Here is a 22,035-nt window from a genome sequence, read left to right on the forward strand (position 1 = left end):
TTTTTGACCTAGTGAGTGGGACATCACTGTTCCTCACTATCAAGTCAACTATGCCTATTGTTTTGACTGTGCTGTTTTGCCTTAGGTGCTTTGGTTGAGTGACACCTATTTAGGAAACATATGTGTCTTGTGATTAGTCATGTGTGGCGGTGGTGGAGTGCATGTCCGCCTTTGAGGTCTCTGCTGTTTCTGCAGCTTTTCATTGAGAGCTTTTGCAAAGGTGGGTCCAAACACAGGGCCATATTTGATATATTGCTGTTATATGCTGTGAAAGTTGCTGGTGTTACAGGGTTGGTTGCAACATCTCTATTCTGAGTTATATGAAGTCAGAAACACATATGGATGCTGCCATTTACTGGCAGCAATAACCGGAGTATGCCACTGATTTGCCAAGGACAACACCTGTCTGGGTAACACACAAAGCATATCAGGCAAACCTCTGGCCATTATGTGGATAGGCGTACAGTTCAGAGCTATGCAGACATACAACTTTGTTAGACTGACATCCATGCAGAAGGAGCATGTACACACAAAGCCTGTAAAACTAGCAGTATTCACACCGTATAACAGCAGTACTCACATTTGGTCCCTAAGTCTGTAACCTTCTCCACCATTTAGTTGGCCTGTTTCCACAAGTCTTGTTGTAAGAGTTATTCCCATCTGCTGTGTGTAACACTCAGTAGCCATAGACCTCCAGGATGTGTTCCTCACAGCCAAGGCAAAGGGACAATGGCTACATTAAGTACTCAATTATAGGAGTGTGTTGCCATAACATTGGCTATTGGAAGAACTACTCAGCTGCTCTGCATGTAATTAGCAAGTGAACACCAATTGGTGCACAAGCCATCACCTGGTCAAGAGCATTACCTACAAAGGGCATGCAGATACCTATTCCAACATATGTCTACCAGTACATCACGTTGGGAAACTGAAAGATGTGGAGCAACCTTCTGATACAACCCAGTGCACTGTGAAATAATAAAACAGTATGTGAAGCAAGTCAGCATATAAGTGAATGTAGTATGTGTTTTCTAATAATGGGAAATAGAATTTTGACAGATTTATGTCTAAGTGAGACTTGCTATAGTGATGACCTGCTAAACCGCACCTATGACCATAGCATCTGCCTCTCTCTGCTGTGACATGGAACACAGCTCAGGACCCTAACTCACCCCGGGAAAGGATAGCTCACACATGACAGATACTATAGTCTCTGTCAAACACTATCGACTGTGCCACTGCTTGGCCAGTTATTGTATATATCTATATGCTACCTGTTTATATGAGTATGATACATGTTTGTCGTATAAATCTATGAGAACTATATAGTGTGTATGCACCTTCCATAGCCAGAGAACTGGCAGATTCCACACATGTGGATGGACAGGGGTGCTCATAGGTGGACTGCTGCCCATCATGGCCCTGCCACAAGTACCACAGCAGATGTCACCATACACATGTTTTGGACTGTCATGGAGGCACAGGCACGTGTCAAATCTAACACTGGACATATTCTCAGGGTCACAAATGCAACTCTTCATGCTGTGTGTGACAACATCCTTGATCTTGGAGATGCCCACCGTTGTTATGCTGAGGTCAGAGACAGATGGTTGGGTGAGATGGTGGCAATCATCAACTATGGGATGTCTGTGCCACAGCATGTGGTGGGAGTTGGGCATCAGCCACTTGGACGTCGGACAGCACATGTGCTGGGAGTACAGTGGTATAAAACTGTAAACCATGGCCACATATGTCACTCAAACACACACAGTAAGAATACTGATCTCACACACACAAACATGCACACTTGGCACAACTGAGATTAGAAACACTACCTACCTATGTCTTGCTATTCAAATGCTCTGCATTTATTGCACACACCATGGAGAAAGTAGGGTGAAGTATGCTCTACAGTCCCTCTAAGGTGAACACATCCACTGGCCTTGCACAGTGTGGCAATGGGAGATGTCCTAGGTGAGAATCACCAGGAAATACTATCAGCTATAGAAATATACACAATGACCAGCACAGATATAGCCATACACACATTTGCCACACCTGCAGTTAGCAGCTCTGCCTATCTCGTCATTCAGTCCATACTGTTACATAGTTTTGGCATACAGCACATGCCTTATTGGGCCGAAGAGTTTTATCAGTTACCTCTATGGTCGATGGTGACAGCGGTCTTCATACAGTGGACCCTGGGACATGTACTGGGGGTACCATGGTGTAAACATATTACACCCAGCACCCCACCCACATTGCATATAGTACTCACTCATACCCATGATAATGCTATGACAAACCCACAATCACACATTTACCAGGAATGAAATGCAAAACTTTGCCTGCCTATGTAATTATTGCTATTACACTGATATGCATTTATCGCATGTGCCACAGAGCTAGTAGGGTGAAAATTGTCCCATGGCTCTCCTAAGGTGAGCAACATTACCATCCCTTGTAATGCTTGGCACTCTGCAGTGTATTTAGAGAATGGGGCCTCAGAATGCTGTCTCCTACAATTATGCACACTCACAGACACACACACACACACACACACACACACACACACACTCACATATGCCAGGACTCAGTGGGTAAACCACACCTGTCTACTCATTGGTAGAATGGTGTTATGCTGGTGCTGCAAGCTCAAGGTAGACCATAGGGTGAAGGGTGTCACAAGGTACATTTACAGTGCAGTACAACAGCAGCTCTTTCTAAGTATAGCAATGGGGGCTGTAGTGGGTGAGAAGGTCCTCAAAGTATTTTCAACTACAAGTTTACAAACTCACTAACACTGTTATGCTCAATAATGCACACAGACACATTTGTCAGTACTGAGGTCCATTGGTGCAGGTGTCCCTGGGTGTGTACCAGGCTAATGTCCATGGAGATATGAGAAGAGTAGGGCATGTGAGTACACTGGTATCATGGTACCTGACATTTGTCAGCATGCCATCTATCGACTACTGCCACTTGAGTGATCTCCAGGGTGACAGTTATATTCACCATCCACTCATCTGGATTCCTCTTGAACAGGGCCAGCGAGGTGCCTTAATTTACATGTATGCAACATATATCACATGACATAGCCATTGTCTGGGTTATGGACCTGTCCCCAAGCATGTTCTGTTGAATGTGGTAATGTGGTTGAGGTATCTATGGCATGTGGTGCATACAGATTGTGGTTTCCTAGCTGTGGCATTTTTAACACAGCTGGGCAGACATGGCATTGTCAGTCAAGCAGGGATTGCCTGTAAGTAGCCAGGATGTGACCGGGAACACCCGGAGGTTTTGGGCTCTTTCCATATCAGACAGTTGTTTCATGCCTAGGTCATACATGTCAGGTACACTTGCAGCCTACCCAGTTGTTGAAGGTGTCTACTGAGTTACATGGCAAATGGGCCATTGGACCTGCTGATTGGCCTAATGAGTGGGGAGAAGAGGGAGACATTGACCACTTCATTCCTGGGTGACAGACCTTTAGTTATGCAGTGTGCTACATGGAAGGACTTTCTGTCCACAGTGGCAGTGTGGTGATCAGAAGAGAGGTTGCTGTCAAGCTGTGTTCACAGACCTCCTATAAGGACATCTGTCTCCATTGGCCTACCACCAGTGTGGTCATTTGTGGACAACACATTTATTCAACAGGGGATTGGGACACATTTTTTGACATTGAGACTAAGGCCAGTGTTCTGACAACAGGTGGAGGTGTCAGTGGCAACTTTATGCAGGATGTTAACATAATGTGGGGATTTAAACAGACCCCCCAATTAGCAATTGTCTGCAAACGTTAACCACAGTTCATTCCTGTTGGGCTGGATATCAGAGCCACACACAACACACAAGGCTGGACACAGGACAAGAACCTGTGGTAGTCCACACATGACTGTTTGGCAGTCTGACACCACTCATGACTGTTTTGCAGTCTGACATGTAGTCCACTGCTTTCACACTGTGAGATCCATCTGTGAGCTTGTTTGCAGACCACTTAGTAACAATGAGGATTAATGAATAGATGAGTGCCTATGATTCCTGTGTGTGGAATTGTATCACAGGACTACAAGGGCCACATATCCTGTTTTGGACTCCATATTGTTCTATAGTAATATCACATGGCAAACAGATTATAGGACTGAAGAGTGTCCACAGCTACCACAAAAGTGGGCCCTGTACAGTGGACATTTGGTAGTTTGCTGGTTGGACCACACAAAAGTATAGCAAAACCCACCCTTCAATGGATGTGGATCACAATGTTAATGACACAACCACAGACAGACACGTACACACACACTTGCCAGGACCAAGCTTCAAACCCCTACCTCACAAGTTTACTGCACTATAGTATTACGCATTTATCAGACGCGGCACAAAGCTTACATATTTGAGAGCTGTCTTTAAAGGTGTGACATTAGCAGCAGTGATAAAGGAGGGTAAAGGGAAGTGTAGTAAGTGCCAGTGGGCTCAAAACCATGTCTCTGTAACTACAGACACTCTCACACAAACACACACACTTTTACATTTGCCAGAACTGAGATTAGAACTCCTACCTAACTATTTTACTGCATTATAGTATTACGCTTTTATCAGATGCACAATGAAGCTTACATATTTGAGAGCTTTCCAAAGGTATGACCTTCTATATTGCTTCTGGGAATCCATTCCAGGGAGAGTTGTACTCCAGTCCATGGTTTTGTGTGCTATAGATACACCTAGCAAGCTATTTTTTCAGGATATCTGTAGATAGGTTGCCAATATGGAGACACAATTGGTTCAAACATGAGGGGATACTGTGTGTAATTACGTTTCCTGTTACTGTCTGTGTTGCTTTTGTAACATGTTCTGTTTTGGCATAGACTTTTGGACATATGTACTGATTTACAGTGTAATGTGTTGTGTCATCAACTACTGACAGATATCATTGTTTGCTCACAGTTGTTTACCAGGGAAATACAAGAGCAATGCAGCATATTTATATTAGATATATTTTTTGATTGCCAAATGGACTAAGGTTGATATATTTCCAGCCATGTAGTATATTGTGTTGGATAAAGTCACAGACTTAATAATCTATTTAACAATCTGGTTAAATAAGAGGTACCACATCATTATAAATTTTATGAGGGTTATATTATTATGACAGCTACTAAGTAGGGCAGGACCAGCTTGAATGTCACACTGATGGGGGAGGGATGTGAATTTAACATGTGTACCTATAATCCTTTGTTTTACAGCACAATAAACCACTCCCTTGCCTGATAAAACGTGTATATATATATATATATATATATATATATATATATATATATATATATAAAGCTTGTGAGGAAACTATTACTCTGTTATTTTTGTTTTACTTGGATCGCGTGTCTGCGTACTTAATAAAGGATTTTCGACTGGAAACAGACTGCTTGCCTTGCTTGGATTACTTTTGAATGCTTAGTAATTCTGTACAATATTTCAGATTATATATTTTTTATTATTTTTAAGTTCGATACTTCTACTACTATTGTCTGATCTGATTAATATACAGTGATTAACTAGAGATATATGGACTGAAAATCTTCCACACACACAAGTTTCTTACACTAAAGCTGTACACAAAAAATCAATTATTAAGCACCAGATATAGAATATATACAGAAAATGCTCCCAGATTTTAATGAAAGTTGCTGCACAATTATATTATATATATAGGTTTCAAGAAGGGTAGACAGGTAAGGCAGAAATGAAATTCAGAAATGTCAACAGGGCTTCATTGGAGGGAAGAAGATAAGTAAATAGCAGTAAATAGCAGTAAGTAAGGTGGCGGAGAAAATAAGAATGGACCAGAAGGAGGTAAGCAAGATAGAGAGGTACATTTCTTTTGTTTCTGTACGAGCGTTCTGATTTACAGTGAAATCCAAACAGATGAGACTGTTCCATCATGTGTGTTCAGTTATAGAAAATGCATAACTTGCCCAGAGTTTCTGTGCTGTCAGAGTGGGTTTTGTTAGATAAGAGGGTGTAGGAGGCAAAATTCTCTGTTTGGGGGCTATGGTGGCTTGTCACTCATTTCATCAGTGGTGTTCCATTCAATAGAACGAGTTTGATTGGTCAGCTTTCTCCGTACAGCAAGGCAATAACATTAACGATACTTGGCTTATTTTCATATTGTTCTTTTTTTCATGTATTAAAGGGGATTTTAACCTGTTTTCTCTCCATTAGGTGCGTTCTGTATTTTGTTGGGGTTATTTTCATATGTTCTAGTGAGACAGTATGCTGTGACATGTTGCTTCACTACTTTTAATGCTCCTACTGCTAACATTAGTCGTAATGGTGTTGTGGCAGGGAACCTATGATGCACAAAGTCTTTATGGCACTAGATGTTGGCCAAGACCACAGATACAGGCTGCCACAATTTGAGTGTGCACTCAACAGTACACCGTATATTTATAGAGTGTAAGTTGTGGTTCGGCATTTGCCACAGCCATTTGTAGCACTAACCTAAGTGGTGTATTGGAATCTTATATTCAGTTTCATGCATCAAGCTCAGGGAGTCACAAAGTCATTTCTTAAACTAATATATTTTTGCTGACAAAATAATTGCTTAAATAGTGCCAGTCATAATACTCTTTTTTTTTTTCCTTCGATGGGCCCTGTTTAGTGCAGTTTAGTTTACAAGAACACAGAACTTTCAGGAACAGACTGACTTTCCCATAGTACTTCAACACTCCTCAGGGGAGACGGAGACAGGGAGTCACATATTTAAGAATAATTTGTGTTATAAATGTTACTAGATATTTCTTATTTGATATGATGTGCAGTGTCATTTGAGTTATTCTAAATTAGCTTTGTTGGATATTCAAACAAGCTGCACAGAAACAGGAAGTCTCATTTGTGTAGTCATCTGTTTATTTCTACCTTCTTGAAGTGTGTTTAACTAACAAGACAGTAAAGTTTGATGATGATGATGATGATTGTTGTTGTCATTGTTATTTTACATCTTCACACTGGAAAGACTGATTTTAAAGAAGTTATACTTTTGCCTTGTAGACCATTGCATTTGGCAATCATCCATCAGCAGACATCAGTGATTCAGGAGCTTGTTCAAGTTATTGCAAGTATTCCACAACAAAAAGTCCTCAATATGATGAATAAACTTCACCAGGTAAGGCCAACATCAGGCAGAGAGCATATGTTATATGATGTACAAATAGTCTGTCACAAACACAGATCTCAGTAAATGACTAGCGAAATTCAGTGCATAGTACAAAGTTAATGTCAGCACTATCCATCTGCAGTAAACATAGATAATGATGTGGTCTCTTCCACTGTGCAGACCCTCAAGTATTTCAGCCTACCATGTTACTCTCGCACCACCTAGATGATCAGAATCACTTACAGATAAGCAAACCTAATTTCTAATGATACATGTATTGGCTACTTAATTCAGGTAGTTATTGGTAGTCAAACTGCCAAGCAGGTGGTAATTCTGGTACAAATATAACAGCAGCAGAAGATAGCAGCTCACTTCATAACAAAACCCAATGAGCATTGAATACTAGCAGATGGCACTCTGGAAACATATACGGGATGCTGCAAGGCAGGGTGATGGTGTCTTGTGCAGAACCTTTGTAAGCAACTGTGGACTGCAGATGTCAGTGCTACGGGGTGGGAAATAAAATTAATATTGGTGTGAAGTCAGGTACCTGAGGGTCTTGGACTCTGACCTAACTGAGTTTGAATGGCACTTTTATGTGCTTTTTAAATTTAAATGTTTTTGTGTTATTTTAATTTATTATTGCTCAGACTGTTTTCAGGCAACAGCTCGTTTTTTTTTTTTTATATTTTACATAGAGTGTATAACCTCTGTCTTTTTAAGGTCATTAAAGTTGGCTCGAGTGGTTAAAACCTGAAGCAGTGGGCTAAAACTAATTTCTATATTATTAGTATTTTTAGTACATTAATCATTTCAGCACTTGGTGCCCCATTTCTGTTTTTCTGTGATAATATTCCTGATCCTTATGCAATATGTGGCATACATATGTTAAACAGAACTGGGGACATCACAGAATCCTGCAGAACTTCAAATGATTCCCCTTTACTGCCACCATCTACTTAAAGTCAGACAATAGTACTGAATCATGCAGAATTTCAGACAGTTCTCATTTACTGCCACACTTTTCCTTCCAGTCAGTCAACCAGCTTCAGTCCATTTCATTGTGTTGGATTCTCCCCTAACGTATTTTAATTTCCCTGTCACCCTCTTGTGAATAATTGGGACTCGTATTGTGCACCTTAACGGAGAGTCATTTGACAAACTGGACCATTTTGGCCTGGTAATACTGTTACTGCTGCAAGAGCCCATGCTTATGGCTAATTGCAAATGAATTAATGCTCTGTAACTTCATAAACCTGCTCTGAAGAATCTTTTCCCCTACCTGCCCTAGCCATTCTGTGCTTTCTCTCTCATTACTATATCTTCTACTCTAGCTATTTCATATCCATGCTCCTGTCTTATTCTACTTGTGATCTACATTTTTTCTTAATTCACAATGTAAGGTGAACTCATATTGTTATTATTAAATTTTGCTGAATGTTTGCTGTTCAAACGTATTTATACATTTTTGAATTTTCTGCTTATTTCCTGCTATACAGCTGTTTGAAAATTGTATTTGGAAAATTGGGTTTATTGTTTTGTGCAAATTCATGTGGACCTTTTCTCCCTGGGCCACTGCGAAGGGGGTCTGCCCGGTCAGACCATCCTTGTAAATAAATAAATAATGTCTGGATCTTTCTTGTGCAAGGGAACTAGCGTCACCAGTTTGGAACCATGTTACATCCCCCCAGTTTCTGACTGTTGAATGTAGAATGATACTGGTAGAAGGTGTAGCACTGTTGCTGTTGCTTGTAGCACCCTGGGAAGCCTCTTATCCAGACCACAAGCGTCAACTCCCATAAGACTGTCCAGTTTTTCTACTTGTTCTTTTCTCTTCTGTCCATTTCTTCTCATCCATACCTGCTGTACCATCCCATACTGGTATCATGCTAATCCTTTCCCAGATACAGAGCTGAATAACTTGTTTAGCATATCTGCCCAACCTGCAACATTTTCAGCTGTTCATAGTTGCATAATGTTGTTCCTGTTTTCCTGTCTTTCCAACTTTATCCAAAGAGTTTCTCTGATTATCCCTCATCACCATCCAGTCATCTTTTTATAGAGACACCATCATGTCCTGCTAAATGAGCTTTGTTGCCTTTTTGTACAGTTCATGTAAACTGTGTTCTTATCCTCACTCCTTTTTTATTTTTCTGTGTGCCTTCATCTTTTCACATATCATCTGTTAGGCTGTGCCATTTGGCTCCTTTCCCCCCTCACAGTGCCATGCTGTCATTAGGTGGTACTGCAGCACCATGACATCATTAGGTAGCCCTACAGCACCCTATCAGTAGGTACTCCTACAGCACCATGTCATCATTAGGTAGTCCTACAATACAATGACATCATTAGGTAGCCCTACAGCACCCTATCAGCAGGTAGTCCTGCAGCACCATGTCGTCATTAGTTAGTCCTACAGTACAATGACATCATTATGTAGCTCTACAGCACCCTATCAGTAGGTAGTCCTACAGCACCATGTCATCATTAGGTAGTCCTACAGTACAATGACATTATTAGGTAGCCCAACAGCACCTTATCAGCAGGTAATCCTACAGTACCATGACATCATTAGGTAGCCCTACAGCACCTTATCAGTAACTAGTCCGACAGCACCATGTCATCATTAGGTAGTCCTGCAGTACCATGACATCATTAGGTAGCCCTACAGCACCCTATCAGTAGGTAGTCCTACACCACCATGTCATCATTAGGTAGACCTACAGTACCATGACATCATTAGGTAGCCATACAGCACCCTATCAGCAGGTAGTCCTGCAGCACCATGTCATCATTAGGTAGTCCTACAGCACCATGTCATCATTAGGGAGTCCTACTACACCATGTCATCATTAGGTAGTCTTACAACACAGTGCTATCAGTAGGTAGCCCTGCAGCACCATGCTGTCAGTAAGAAGCTCTGCAGCACCATGCTGTCATAAGATAGTCCTATCACACAGAGCCATTATTAGGTAGTCTTACAGCATCTTGCCATCAGAAGGTAGGCCTACAGCATCATGCCATTGGTGAGTAGTTTCAAAGCATTGTTTCTTAATGGAGTAGCCTGAAGGACCATGCCATGGCTGGATATTCTGAAGGAATGTCTACTCAGCAGATAATCTCAGTGCATAGTGCCATCCTTTAGTTGTCATCCAGCATTTATCCCTCTGTACTCATGGTTGGTAAACAAATCTATCTGTAGGACTTATTGCATTTCTGACAGCTGTAAAGTTTGTAGTTTGAAATCATTAAATTAATTATGAGCCTTAAAAATTGATTTTCAAAATGTTTTTGTACCATTTTTTTTGTCAGTGATAACATAATTGCAGTAAGATAATTATCAATTTGTGTAGTTTTCTAATCTATTGCAATGCCCATGCTTGGTTGCTAAATCATGACCATCCTTTCCCTGCCATTTGTTTTTTTGACTTTGTATTGTTATGTTGACATATAAAAATCCTGTGAATGTCTGACTCAATCCCACATACATATAAGGAGGAGATCGCTCCACTGACATAGAGGAATAAAGTCCTAGCTATGAATCAGGTGACACAAGCTTGAGTTAGAGCTGGTATGGGGAAAGAGAGGAATGACAAGGCTTAGGCTTGTTTGCCTCACTTTAGGATGAAGGGAGGGGTGTGCTTCTGGGGTCTATATTAGTTCATCAAAACTCTAGTTCCGAGAATACCTATTCATTGAATGTTCAGATCAGCAAACTTTCTCCGAGGGCACTGAGTTAGTTGGCCAACATGTGGAAATTTGCCCTTTTCCCCACTGTAGTGTGATCTCGGAGTTGGTATATATATATATATATATATATATATATATATATATATGTGGATAAGTGGGGGGGGGTTGTCATAATGTGGTGTGTATCTCTTGGTATGTTGGCCTACTAAATTATTTACCTGGGAAAACGTTCACTGATTTTTGCATTCGATAAAAGGGTAGTTCGCCGAATAGCGGTCGAAAAAATAGGTTATTTGCGGAATTGGAATTTTGATGAAATAGTATATACCCGTGCTTATGAGCAAACTCTCCACAGCAGAATCTGCAGTGAAGAGTGGGAATCACACAGAGGTGCTTGCCTACAAAGGAGGAAAGGTCACTTGATTACATCACAAGAAGGCATGGTATGTACTACAAACACCCACTGGATGTCAGCCCTTTAGATGCAGACAAGCATGCATGCAAGTTAGGGCTTAAAAATGGAGGTAAACAAATGTCTGCATTAATGGTAGTTCCTGTAGTCAGTTCTAGACCTAGCAAGGGAAACGTGTCATTTTCCAAAAGGGGGTGATGGTTGGCAGGCAGCAGGACAAAAAGAAAGCCATAAAAAGGAGGAAAGCAGATGATAATGATGTGTATTCCTGAATGTGTAGCAGATGCAGACAATTCTATAGCCCGGTCAAAGCAGTTTTCGTCTGAGATGTAACAAATTCATTTTTTGTTACAGCAGAGTTATGCTGAGTCAGAACAGGCTAACTTGGTCTTGTATAACTCTTGTTAACAGATCTTTGAACCAATGGCATGCAATCTGCATTTTTCTCAGCCTTAACTATAAAATGATATTTTATTGATATACAAGCGATCATGCTATCTATATTTTCTGCAAGTGTTGCTTACATTAATTAACAGTAAAGACAGAGTTTTAAGTGATACTTTGCTGGTACTAGGTGTCCTTCCAGACCATTTCTCCACTAAGTGAACACTGAGATTTTCATCTTGTTGTTTTTAGAGTCCACTTCATCTTGGAATCATCACAAAACAGCACAAGGTTGTGGATTACCTGCTGAGAGCAGGAGCAGATCCAACCCTCCTGGACCGCTTTGGAAACTCTGTTTTTCACCTTGCCCTCCAAAATAAGGACGAGCAGATGGTACATATTTTATTGAATCACCTTGATCCTGCTGTAAGCCGTAACTTGCTAAATACTCCAGACTATAATGGTAAGTATAAACCTATCTTCAGATAGAAACTGATATTACAAAGAAGAGTCAAGAACAGCATAAAATGCATTTGTCTGTCATATCAGTAAATTTATAAGAACAAACCTGCAGTCAGAAAACACATTAGCATGTCCTTGTTTTAATACATTTAGTTGCATAGTTCTTACTAGAAAACACATTTTAATTATGCTGTAACAGTGGCTTGTCACAGATCATGTAAAAACATATTATATCTGTCCCTGATTTTGCCTCAAAATTGTACTGTGCCCCTCATAAAACTTAGAACATTGTGGCAAGACTGCAAGAATTATAATCTCCTAAATAGAATTAATGGCATTTGTAGTAACATTTAGATATGTTATCTTCAGAAAATGCATATTAGAAAAACTATTTGTATTCTAGTGGTTTCACTAAAAGAGTAATAGCAATGTATACATTTCATTCTTGGCTTTTATCATTTGCTAATAATTTTTTAGACTGTGTTCTTGATTTCAGAGTGTAGTATTATACTATCATGTTGCTAGGTTCAGAGCCATGGTGCTCTGGTCAAAAAAGACTGGACATCTAGTATAATGAAGTGGCTCCAATATATTTAGATTTTTAGTGAATTTCAAGAAATAACTTAGATAAAAGCAGATTGTAAGTTCATTATGTATGAGGCCATTATGTCATTTTACAGGATTAAAGCATATGAGCATATGCAAAACTGTCTGAATGCCATCTCTTACTTCACCTTTAAAGTTTACCTTTGTGAAAGGTTAATTTCACTCTGATATTATGCATTTTTTCTAAAGCTTAGGCAATTTAAAAGCTGTTTTCTAATTAAAAGAAAATTTCAATTAAGAAAATAGTGTATTTTAAAATGTCTTGGGTTTGTAATAACAGCTGTTAGGAGACTGTACACTGAAGGCTCAGCAGTGAAGGGGTTTCAGCACCTAGAAGTCAGACACAACAGTCCTGTGTACAAACCTTTACTGATTAATTTTAAGCCAAAGTAGCAACATTTGAGAGATCAGGAATTTCTAACTCCACATTAATAAAAATTATTATACAGGTTCTGTCTCTGTTACATGGGATACTGCTTGTTTTTTTATATCTTTTAGAATTTAAGTTGTTAAATGTAAGTGTTGTAAATTTTGTAACATATGTCTTAATGTATTGTTGAGAGACTGGACAGACAGGTGGAGGTTGAGCTTTAAAGCAAATTAATGTAAGGTTCTGCCCTTCTGGGAAACGTAAGTTGGTATGGTACCACTCAGGATAGATGATCAAGAAAAAGACCTAAAAGGGCTCAAGACAGAGCCAAAGAACTGCCAATTCCGAACTGAAAAGGTTACAGCCAGAGACAGTAGGATGCTGAGAGGCATCATTAATGGGATAAACTCTTGAAACAAAGCCATAGGACATAGTCTGGAGTCAGGGAATAAAGCTGTAGGACATAGTCTGGAGTCAGGGAACAAAGCTGTAGGACATATTCTGGAGACAGGGAACAAAGGTGTAGGACATATTCTTGAGACAGGGAACAAAGCTGTAGGACATATTCTGGAGACAGGGAGCAAAGCTGTAGGACATATTCTGGAGACAGGTAACAAAGCTGTAGGATATATTCTGGAGACAGGGTAGACATTATGAAAAGTGGTGTTGGAAAAAAGGGGTCAGAGGATGATAACAAGGATCATATGAGGGAAAGAGACAGAGTGAAAGCAGAGCTAAGCAGAATGATAATGGAGCTGTGTCTGCATTTGCTGAAAGATTATAGAAATGAAGGGGCATGACTTTAAGTAACAGGGAACTCAAATAGGAAAGATGCGACTGGATACAGTCACCACGCTATAGACAGAGGGAAGTACTTTTCAGCTTTCCAGCAGGGATTTTAAGGGAAATAACATCCATGCCTGAAGGCTAACTTAATGATTCTAATTGGCTGTCCACTCTGTTTTACACCAGTGCATTGTGTAATGGTTAATAACACTTAATCTTTATAAAGATGTCTTCCCTTACAGTAATATTGTATACCTGTTGTCTTTGTAGGAATGTTCCCTGTTCACCTAGCTGTTAAAATGAAGAGTGATAGATGTCTGAGTCTTCTCATCCAAAGTGGAGCAAACGTGAATGCAGCTGAAAGAAAGAGTGGACGGACCCCACTGCATATAGCCGTGGAGATGAACAACACGGGCTTAGCAGTAGATCTTGTTAAAAAGGTAGGGCAAGCCAGTTGGAGCATTATATCTAGCGATAAAGCATGAATGTGTTAATTTTTGTTACCACATTTAGTAAGTTGTTCAAATAGCAGAATCTGAGCAGTAGGATCCTATCCTACCTAAAGTCTGCTTTATTGACTAAATAATGGGAAACATTAAAGTATGTATTTTTTATGTTTTTGTTTTGTTCTGGTTTTGCACACGTGTGCTTCATTATGTTCAATGGTTACATACTGAAAAAGATGGAACTGATTTTATTAATGATGATTTCTCAAGTGTCCAAGTAATGTCTTTCTTTTGTTAATGAACACCTTTTGTCACAATGATGTTAGGGGGTCTTTTTCAGCTGCTGATTGCTACTTCTTTTTGTCCTGCCTGTTTATCCACAGTTTGCAGCAAAAGTCAACAGTCGCACTTTCGCTGGAAATACCCCGCTTCACTTTGCTGCTTGTGCAGGATCACCAGTGCTCACCAAAATGTTGCTGAATGCAGGTACAGAACAAACTGTGTACATTTACCATAATGTAAATTTATCAGATTATACTGTGGTAGTTGAATACAGGAGAGAGGGGCAAAGTGCGTGAAGGGCTGTTGTTTTGCCTTTTTTTTTACATTAATGGTACATTTGAATTAGAAGCTTCGTTTACTGAGATGCTTCTTTTTTGTTGCCATCTGTTTCACTCTTATTTATGCCATCTGTTGTCTCATGACAAATGGAGCTGCAGTAACCTTGTTTAGTGGTCTGTGCAGACAGAAGAGAGCAGAATAGTCTAGAAACAGGAAGGGCAAAGGAGAGATGCTTGCAAAATGTTGTCCCAGACAAACAGTTAACAGAAGTGGAAGAATGCATTCCAGTGGTAGTGGAGAATTGCTTGATTCATGGTTTAATTTTTCCAAATCTTTCAGTTTTCTAATACCATGATGGGAATGGATCCCATTCCTAAATCAGGGTATAAGTAAAATTCACGAAATTAGAATTTCTTTGATGTTATCCAAAAGTTCTCTTCCCAGCACCCACAATGTCCCAGAATTGACTCCTTCTGCATTTCATATTGAGTTATGTGTATTGGTAGCATATGTGGAATCCTTCAAAGCCCCCGAGCCTGTGGAAAATACGGCACAGACCGTAGAATCCTTTATAAACGCATTCTATGAACACCTTCAGGAATGCATGGATCATGCGATCCCAAATAAAACCAAGACCCAATCCTCCAAAGGCAGACGTCCTGTCTGGTGGACCCCAGCCATAAACAAACTATACAATAGAAGGAGGAAGCTACTAAATGATAAAGCAAAATCCCAAAAAGGGAAGGCATCACTGATCAGTATTAGCAAAAAACTATGGGCACACATAAAATTGTCTAAGGCCAGCTTCGAGAGAAAAATTGCACAGGACACTAAGGATAATCACAAGGCTTTCTTTAGTTATGTTAGGAACCTGGGTGGTAATTCCCAGATATGCTCAGAATTAGTCCAAAATGACAAAAATACACCGAACTCACAGACATTGCCAACATCCTAGCTGACAGGTTCAGCGCAAACTCTCCCCACCAAAGGGCAAATATCTATCCCAGCAGAGTGCTGCCCCTGACATCTCAGATGCTCAGGTAAGAGCCGCCTCTCCAAAGCAAAAACACAGCATCAATGGGACCAGATGGTGTCCCGGCTGCGTCCTACATGAACTCAAAGAAGAGCTAAACCCAAACATAAAACTACTGTTCAATCTCAGCCTTACTACAAGATATGTGCCCAAAGAGTGGCGTACAGCAACAGTGGTCCCTCTCCATAAAGGTGGTGCCTCAACGGATCCTGGAAACTATCGCCCCATAAGCCTGACTAGCTTGGTCTGCAAAGCTATGGAAAGGATCATCATGGACCTCATAAATAAAGATATTGGGGACCTACAAACACTGGATCCTACCCAGTTCGGCTTTGTTAAGGGCAGATCCTGCCTCTTAAACCTGGTTGATTTCTTTGAATCAGTCACCAAGGCCATTGACGAGGGGAAGGTGGTCCACACAGCCTACCTGGACCTCACAAAAGCCTTCGATACAATACCCCACTCGGGCATTATAGATAAGCTCACCAGCTTAAATATAAACCCCTATGTCACTAGATGGATTGCAAACTGGCTCAAGGACAGAACCCACATGGTTAGAATTGCTGGAGCCATGTCAGACTCCAAACCAGTTACAAGTGGTGTCCCACAAGGCTCAGTCCTGGGACCTCTCTTGTTCGGTATATATTTCTCGGAGGTACAAGTCAACACGGAAGGACTGTGGCTGACCAAGTTCACAGATGACTGCAAACCGGGTGCCATAATCAACTCTCCAGCTGACACAAGCATCCTCCAAAAGGGCCTCATAGAAACAGACAACTGGTGCCAGTGCCATGGCCTCAAGCTAAATGCCAAAAAGTGTATAGTCATCCCCTTTGGCAAAAACAAAGTGCCCACAAATTACCACATAGGTGGAAATCCATTAAGTACAGAAGAAGTAATTAGGGACCTGGGGACCCAAGTTGATAGCAATCTCTCATTTGACAACCACGTGGCCAAAGTGGTTAGAAAAACATTTTATATAGCCCACCTAATCATGAAGGGATTCACATCTAGATCAGGGGAGGTCATCGTGCCTCTTTACTCATCCCTCATCAGGCCCATAATTGAGTACAATGCCCCTTTTGGGATGTACCTTACCAGACACCTGCAGCAACTGGAAAGAACCCAAAAGTACCTCACCAAGAGGATCAAAGGGCTCAAACAGATGCCATATGCTGCCCGGTTAAAGAAACTCTGTGCCTGACGTATAAAGCCATGTCCAACCCGGAATTAATGGACATGCTGCACCTCAGAAAATCCAAATCCCATCGAGCTACGCGCTCGAGACTTGAACCTCAGCACTGAAATAAATAGGACATGCTGGAGGGACAGATTCATAACCCAGAGGCTCCCATCACTCTGGAATAAAATCCCAGTCCAGGTTAGGCAGAGTCCCTCATTGACTCTCTTCAAGAGGAATCTTGATGAGTGGATGGGAGATCATAGGTTTACCCCGGGTATCACTTCTGTGTCACTGTTAAATAGAGGCACAGTATACTAACCTTGAAAAAGGGCATAGCAAAATTCATTTAAAATGGGTGGTGAAAGCCAAACATACTCTGGCTAGGCTTATAAATGCCCTAGGGCAGATAGCCTAGTATGAACCTATGAACCTATGAACCTATGAACCTATGTAAGTATGATTGCAGTTTCTTTTTATTAGACCAGTTGCTCCTACTACTGTTGGAACTGTCTGGGTATCTTTCTTTCACACTGCTCTGATTTCTGCCTGCAAATCCTAATATTTTATCACTTTGTGTTTCTGTGTACGTAAGACACTATAATCAACAGGTGTAACAGTTTCAATGATCAATGTTTTTGCCTTTTTTTCATAGACTACTATATCTGCTTTTTCTCTTTTTAAACTGTTAGTAATTTGTGATTCTATGTGATGTACACTTCAATGTTATCCATAATGCTTTGTGATTCATGTTTTAATGCTTCTCAGCTACTTCTGTAATGTAATGTTTGCACAATCCCCAGTGCAACACTTTTGCCATATTATTGTGCCTTTCAGTATACAGGCCATCTGACGTGAGTATATCACACCCAGTAAGATGTGTGACTATTTCCAGTTCTGTTTTATAGAACCCACATTTGTCTGTTTTTCCCACATGTTCAATGGACTTTGTAAACTAATGTCTATGTAGTCCACTGTCCTGGGCTGCCTTTATTAAACATTCACCTTTTAGATTCACTCACTCTTCTTAACCTTTCCTGTGTCAAAACCTGATCAACATGAGGTTGTTCCAGGAGATCTCTGTACTTGCCGCACTATTTATGCCGTTTCCGCATTTCTTTCCTTCTCTTCTGATCCTTCCGTTTATCTCTTTCTTTTTGTTTTTTTTTTTTGGCACATTTGATTGCTGTCTGATTTTTGTCTACTTCTGGTTTGCTTTTCATTCCCGCTTGACACTGGAACGCTTCTGCTAATCTATGCAAAGAGGGCATCTTAGACTTCCTGTCCTCATGTTTTAAAATTCACTGGGTTTAGATCTGATGAGGTCAGCATATATGTATGCAGTCCAACTCCTGCAGATATTTATATATATATATATATATATATATATATATATATATATGTATAGGTATATATATATATATATATATATATATATATATATATATGTATAGGTATATATATATATATATCTGTAGTCAATTCCAAGGAGGCCCATACCTTCTTCAGAGCAAGGAATATCACTGATTTTTATGTGTCATTCAATAAGCATGAAACATTTTTCCTGTTTTCCTGTCCAACTGATCTAATACTTTATGGGGCAAGTCAGTCACCCCCAAGCCATAAGTTAAAACAGAAAGAGTAAACTTTTTATAGTTTGGACTTTATTGCTAGATGTCAAGGCTGTTTTCAATGTTAGTTTTAGTCTTCTGAAGTATTCTTTGCTGAGTTTTATTCACATTTGTTCATTTTTTATTACCAATCTTTCATAAATTCCATGATAGTTATACATTGTACCTTTATATCACATTCCTGTCCCAGGTTGATATTTTCTTGATACTGCAACATTCCAGCTTTAAACGTTGCTTTTGCACATTTGTCAAGACCAAATGACATTCTTATATCATCAGAGAAAGTTTTGTCCACTTGCAGTTGTACTTTTAACTCCTCATCCGATGAACTGTACAGTTTTAAATCATCCACAAAACGTAGATGAGAAATCTTTAAGCAATGTTGTTTCCTGTGATTCAAATTTTAACCATGACCTTATCTGTTAAGTAAACAGCATAAAGGGATAAGGGCATAACAAAACAGCAGCTGTGATAAAGAATCACCCTGGAATATCCCTCTTTAAATTGCTGTCCCTAGAATTATAATTTGCCCTTCGTCATGGCTTAACTGCAAAGCATTTTGCAACTATTTCCTGGTCACTGTAACGTAATCAATCAGTGTAGGATGTATCTTATACATCTATAAGCACTCATTTATCCATGAATGTAGGATGCTGTGAAATGTTTTTTTTTTAATAATCTTTCCATGTCATAACTATATTTTTACAATTCTGTTATGGCTTTATCAGCAAATAACAATTTGTTCCATATTACTTTCTTTTGTTAGCCTTTTGTTCTATTGACATGTTTGAGTTTTTTTTTTCCTAAATGACTACAAAGTCTGTCTGCATCAATTCCAGAATATAGTTTGTGCATCTTCAGAAGCTAAGTTATTGGTCTCTAGTTTTTAGGATGGCTTACAGGTTCACTGTTAAGGAGAAGAATAATTTTTCCTGTTGTTAACCAGGTTGGTGACTGTTTGGGTTGCTCATACAAGTAATTCTTTGTGTAAAGATGTTAATACTTTTAGTCAGAAGTTAGGTACTGCATCTAGTCCTGGAGTTTTCCAATTAGGAGCTTTTCTTAATTTTGTTTCGATTTCTCTGGCTGTTACTTCATCCCATTTCATATCACCTGCATTTGAACTCCTTACTATTTCTTTTAATTTTTCTACCAATTCAGCATCTTTTCTAGGTTCCACAAGGTCTTCGTAAATATTTTCTGCAAAGTGTGTCTATTTCTTTTTTTTTTTGGTAGTGTTTCTATTCCTTTTTTTTTGGTAGTGTTTCTATTCCTTTTTTTTTTGGTAGTGTTTCTATTTCTTTTTTTTGGTAGTGTTTCTATTCCTTTTTTTTTTTGGTAGTGTTTCTATTCCTTTTTTTTGGTAGTGTTTCTATTCCTTTTTTTTGGTAGTGTTTCTATTCCTTTTTTTTGGTAGTGTTTCTATTCCTTTTTTTTGGTAGTGTTTCTATTCCTTTTTTTTGGTAGTGTTTCTATTCCTTTTTTTTGGTAGTGTTTCTATTCCTTTTTTTTTGGTAGTGTTTCTATTCCTTTTGCATTGTTTCCAGTTTCCCTGTAAAACTTTTGTGGGTCATCAATGAATTGTTTATTTTGTATTTTTCTTGTATATTTATCTGAATATATTCTACATTTTTCTGCCTGAGGTAATTTCTTTAGTTTATTATTTGTAGTAGTGTATGATCGATCATGCTCTGAATGAATACTACATTTTGCTTTTACAATGTCTATCTTTGATGTGTATTTTGTTGATTTGTTCCATTTTCTATGTTATTCAAACAGCAATGCTTCTTGTGTTAATTTACATTACAGTTTTCTCTGTTTGATGCTTCCAGGATGGCATTTTACTTCTTCCCTTCCTTTCCTTTACTGCTGTCTGTTTTAGTGTTAAGACTTTATCTTTTACTAATTTAACTGCTCAGTAATATATCCTATTTAGATCTCTTGTATCACATGAATTTCTTGTAGTAGTGTTGATTACTGAGTTCATCTGTTTTATCACACTTTCTGTAGTCTGTTTCTTTCATCGATCTTAGTATGTTTATCCATCTCTATAAAGTCAAGCAGTCTTCCTTTAAATAATTTTCTCCTAAAGTGAGATCACATTCTTAATGCTCAGTTTCCATGGACACTATACAGAAAGGTCCAGAATATTTTCCTGTGACATATCCTGTTCAGATGCATCCTGTGTCATCTGCTGCTTCTTCATATAGGAGCTCACTGGCCTATCACGTCACAACATTGACTGCGCCAGAGTTGTCACTGTTTCCTGCTCCTTCCCTTGTCATGCAACTTCAGTAAAACTTTTTTGCCAGTTTCCTAGTGAAGGATCCAGACCAGTCACGATCATGTGGCAAGTCTTCAGATGCCTTTCACTCCACCGTTTCTCCTTTGTTTGGGGACTCATTGTTCTGTCAGGCTGTGACATTACCTGCTTTGGATTTTATACACTAAATCCCCCACTTCGCAGATAATCCATAACGTTCAGATTCTGTTTCTTTAACATCTCCATTACTAATCCTCTTTTCTACTTTCCCCTTTTCCTTATTTTTTTTTATTGTGAATTGTACCATATATGGGTGCATTTGCCTGGATTTCTCTTCAAATGTCTTTGGTGCTGCTTTTTGGTAGTGCTTACTTTTGCTTTCTCCTTTGCATTAATATTGCACCATAGCCGATATATTTTTTTTCCCATGTCTGTACTTCATCACATACCTCCCATTCCAACTGTTTCTCATTAATTTGGGGACTAATTGTTCCATCATGCCATGAAATTACCTGCGTTAGATTTTCTACACTAAATCCTTCACTTTGCACATAATCCATAACTTCAGTTTCTATTTCTACTTTTCTAAACCCGTAGTCTATACTCCCCTTTTTTGTCATTTTTTGTATTGTGAAATTTTCCATACCTGGGTTTCTTTGCTTCTGTTTCTCTTCAAATGTCTTTGGAGCTGCTTTTTGTATTGATCACTTTGATTTTCTCCTTTGCGTAAATATTACACCATATCAGATCTCCCTTTCTTTCCCTTGTCCGTGTTTCTTTTTTTTTTTTACCTTTCAAAAATCTTTGGATTTTGTTGTTTATGTTTTCCGACTTCCTGTGATGCTTCTTTTTCCAAGCGGCCCACAGTTTCTTCACCTGTGTAATGTTTTTTTACCTGTTTAAATGCTTACCTAGTTCAGAAGGAATGGAAACCACAGCTCTTCCCACCTATGTTGCCTGTCTTAAAAATTCATTTTTCGCATCCAGGCATCATCTAGATTCTGCTTCATGTACTTCCAGGCCTTTTATAAACACCCCATCGGTGGGGGCATCACAGGATAGAC

General features: G+C 39.4%; 1 protein-coding gene across 3 annotated transcripts in view; it reads left to right on the forward strand.

Annotated features, from left to right (window-relative positions):
- Positions 1 to 22,035, forward strand: part of NFKB2 (nuclear factor kappa B subunit 2) — a 396,915-nt gene that overhangs the window by 296,577 nt on the left and 78,303 nt on the right. For all 3 annotated transcript variants that reach the window (XM_044056528.1, XM_044056530.1, XM_044056529.1), the window contains 4 exons: positions 7,042 to 7,156; positions 11,886 to 12,096; positions 14,128 to 14,297; positions 14,687 to 14,789. In XM_044056528.1, the coding sequence (XP_043912463.1) occupies positions 7,042 to 7,156; positions 11,886 to 12,096; positions 14,128 to 14,297; positions 14,687 to 14,789 (599 nt within the window). The remainder of the gene's footprint in view (positions 1 to 7,041; positions 7,157 to 11,885; positions 12,097 to 14,127; positions 14,298 to 14,686; positions 14,790 to 22,035) is intronic.

This window comes from Protopterus annectens, chromosome 14.part0 (genome assembly GCF_019279795.1).
Source record: "Protopterus annectens isolate FY-2018-M chromosome 14.part0, PAN1.0, whole genome shotgun sequence".
NCBI classification, from domain to species: Eukaryota; Metazoa; Chordata; order Ceratodontiformes; family Protopteridae; genus Protopterus; species Protopterus annectens.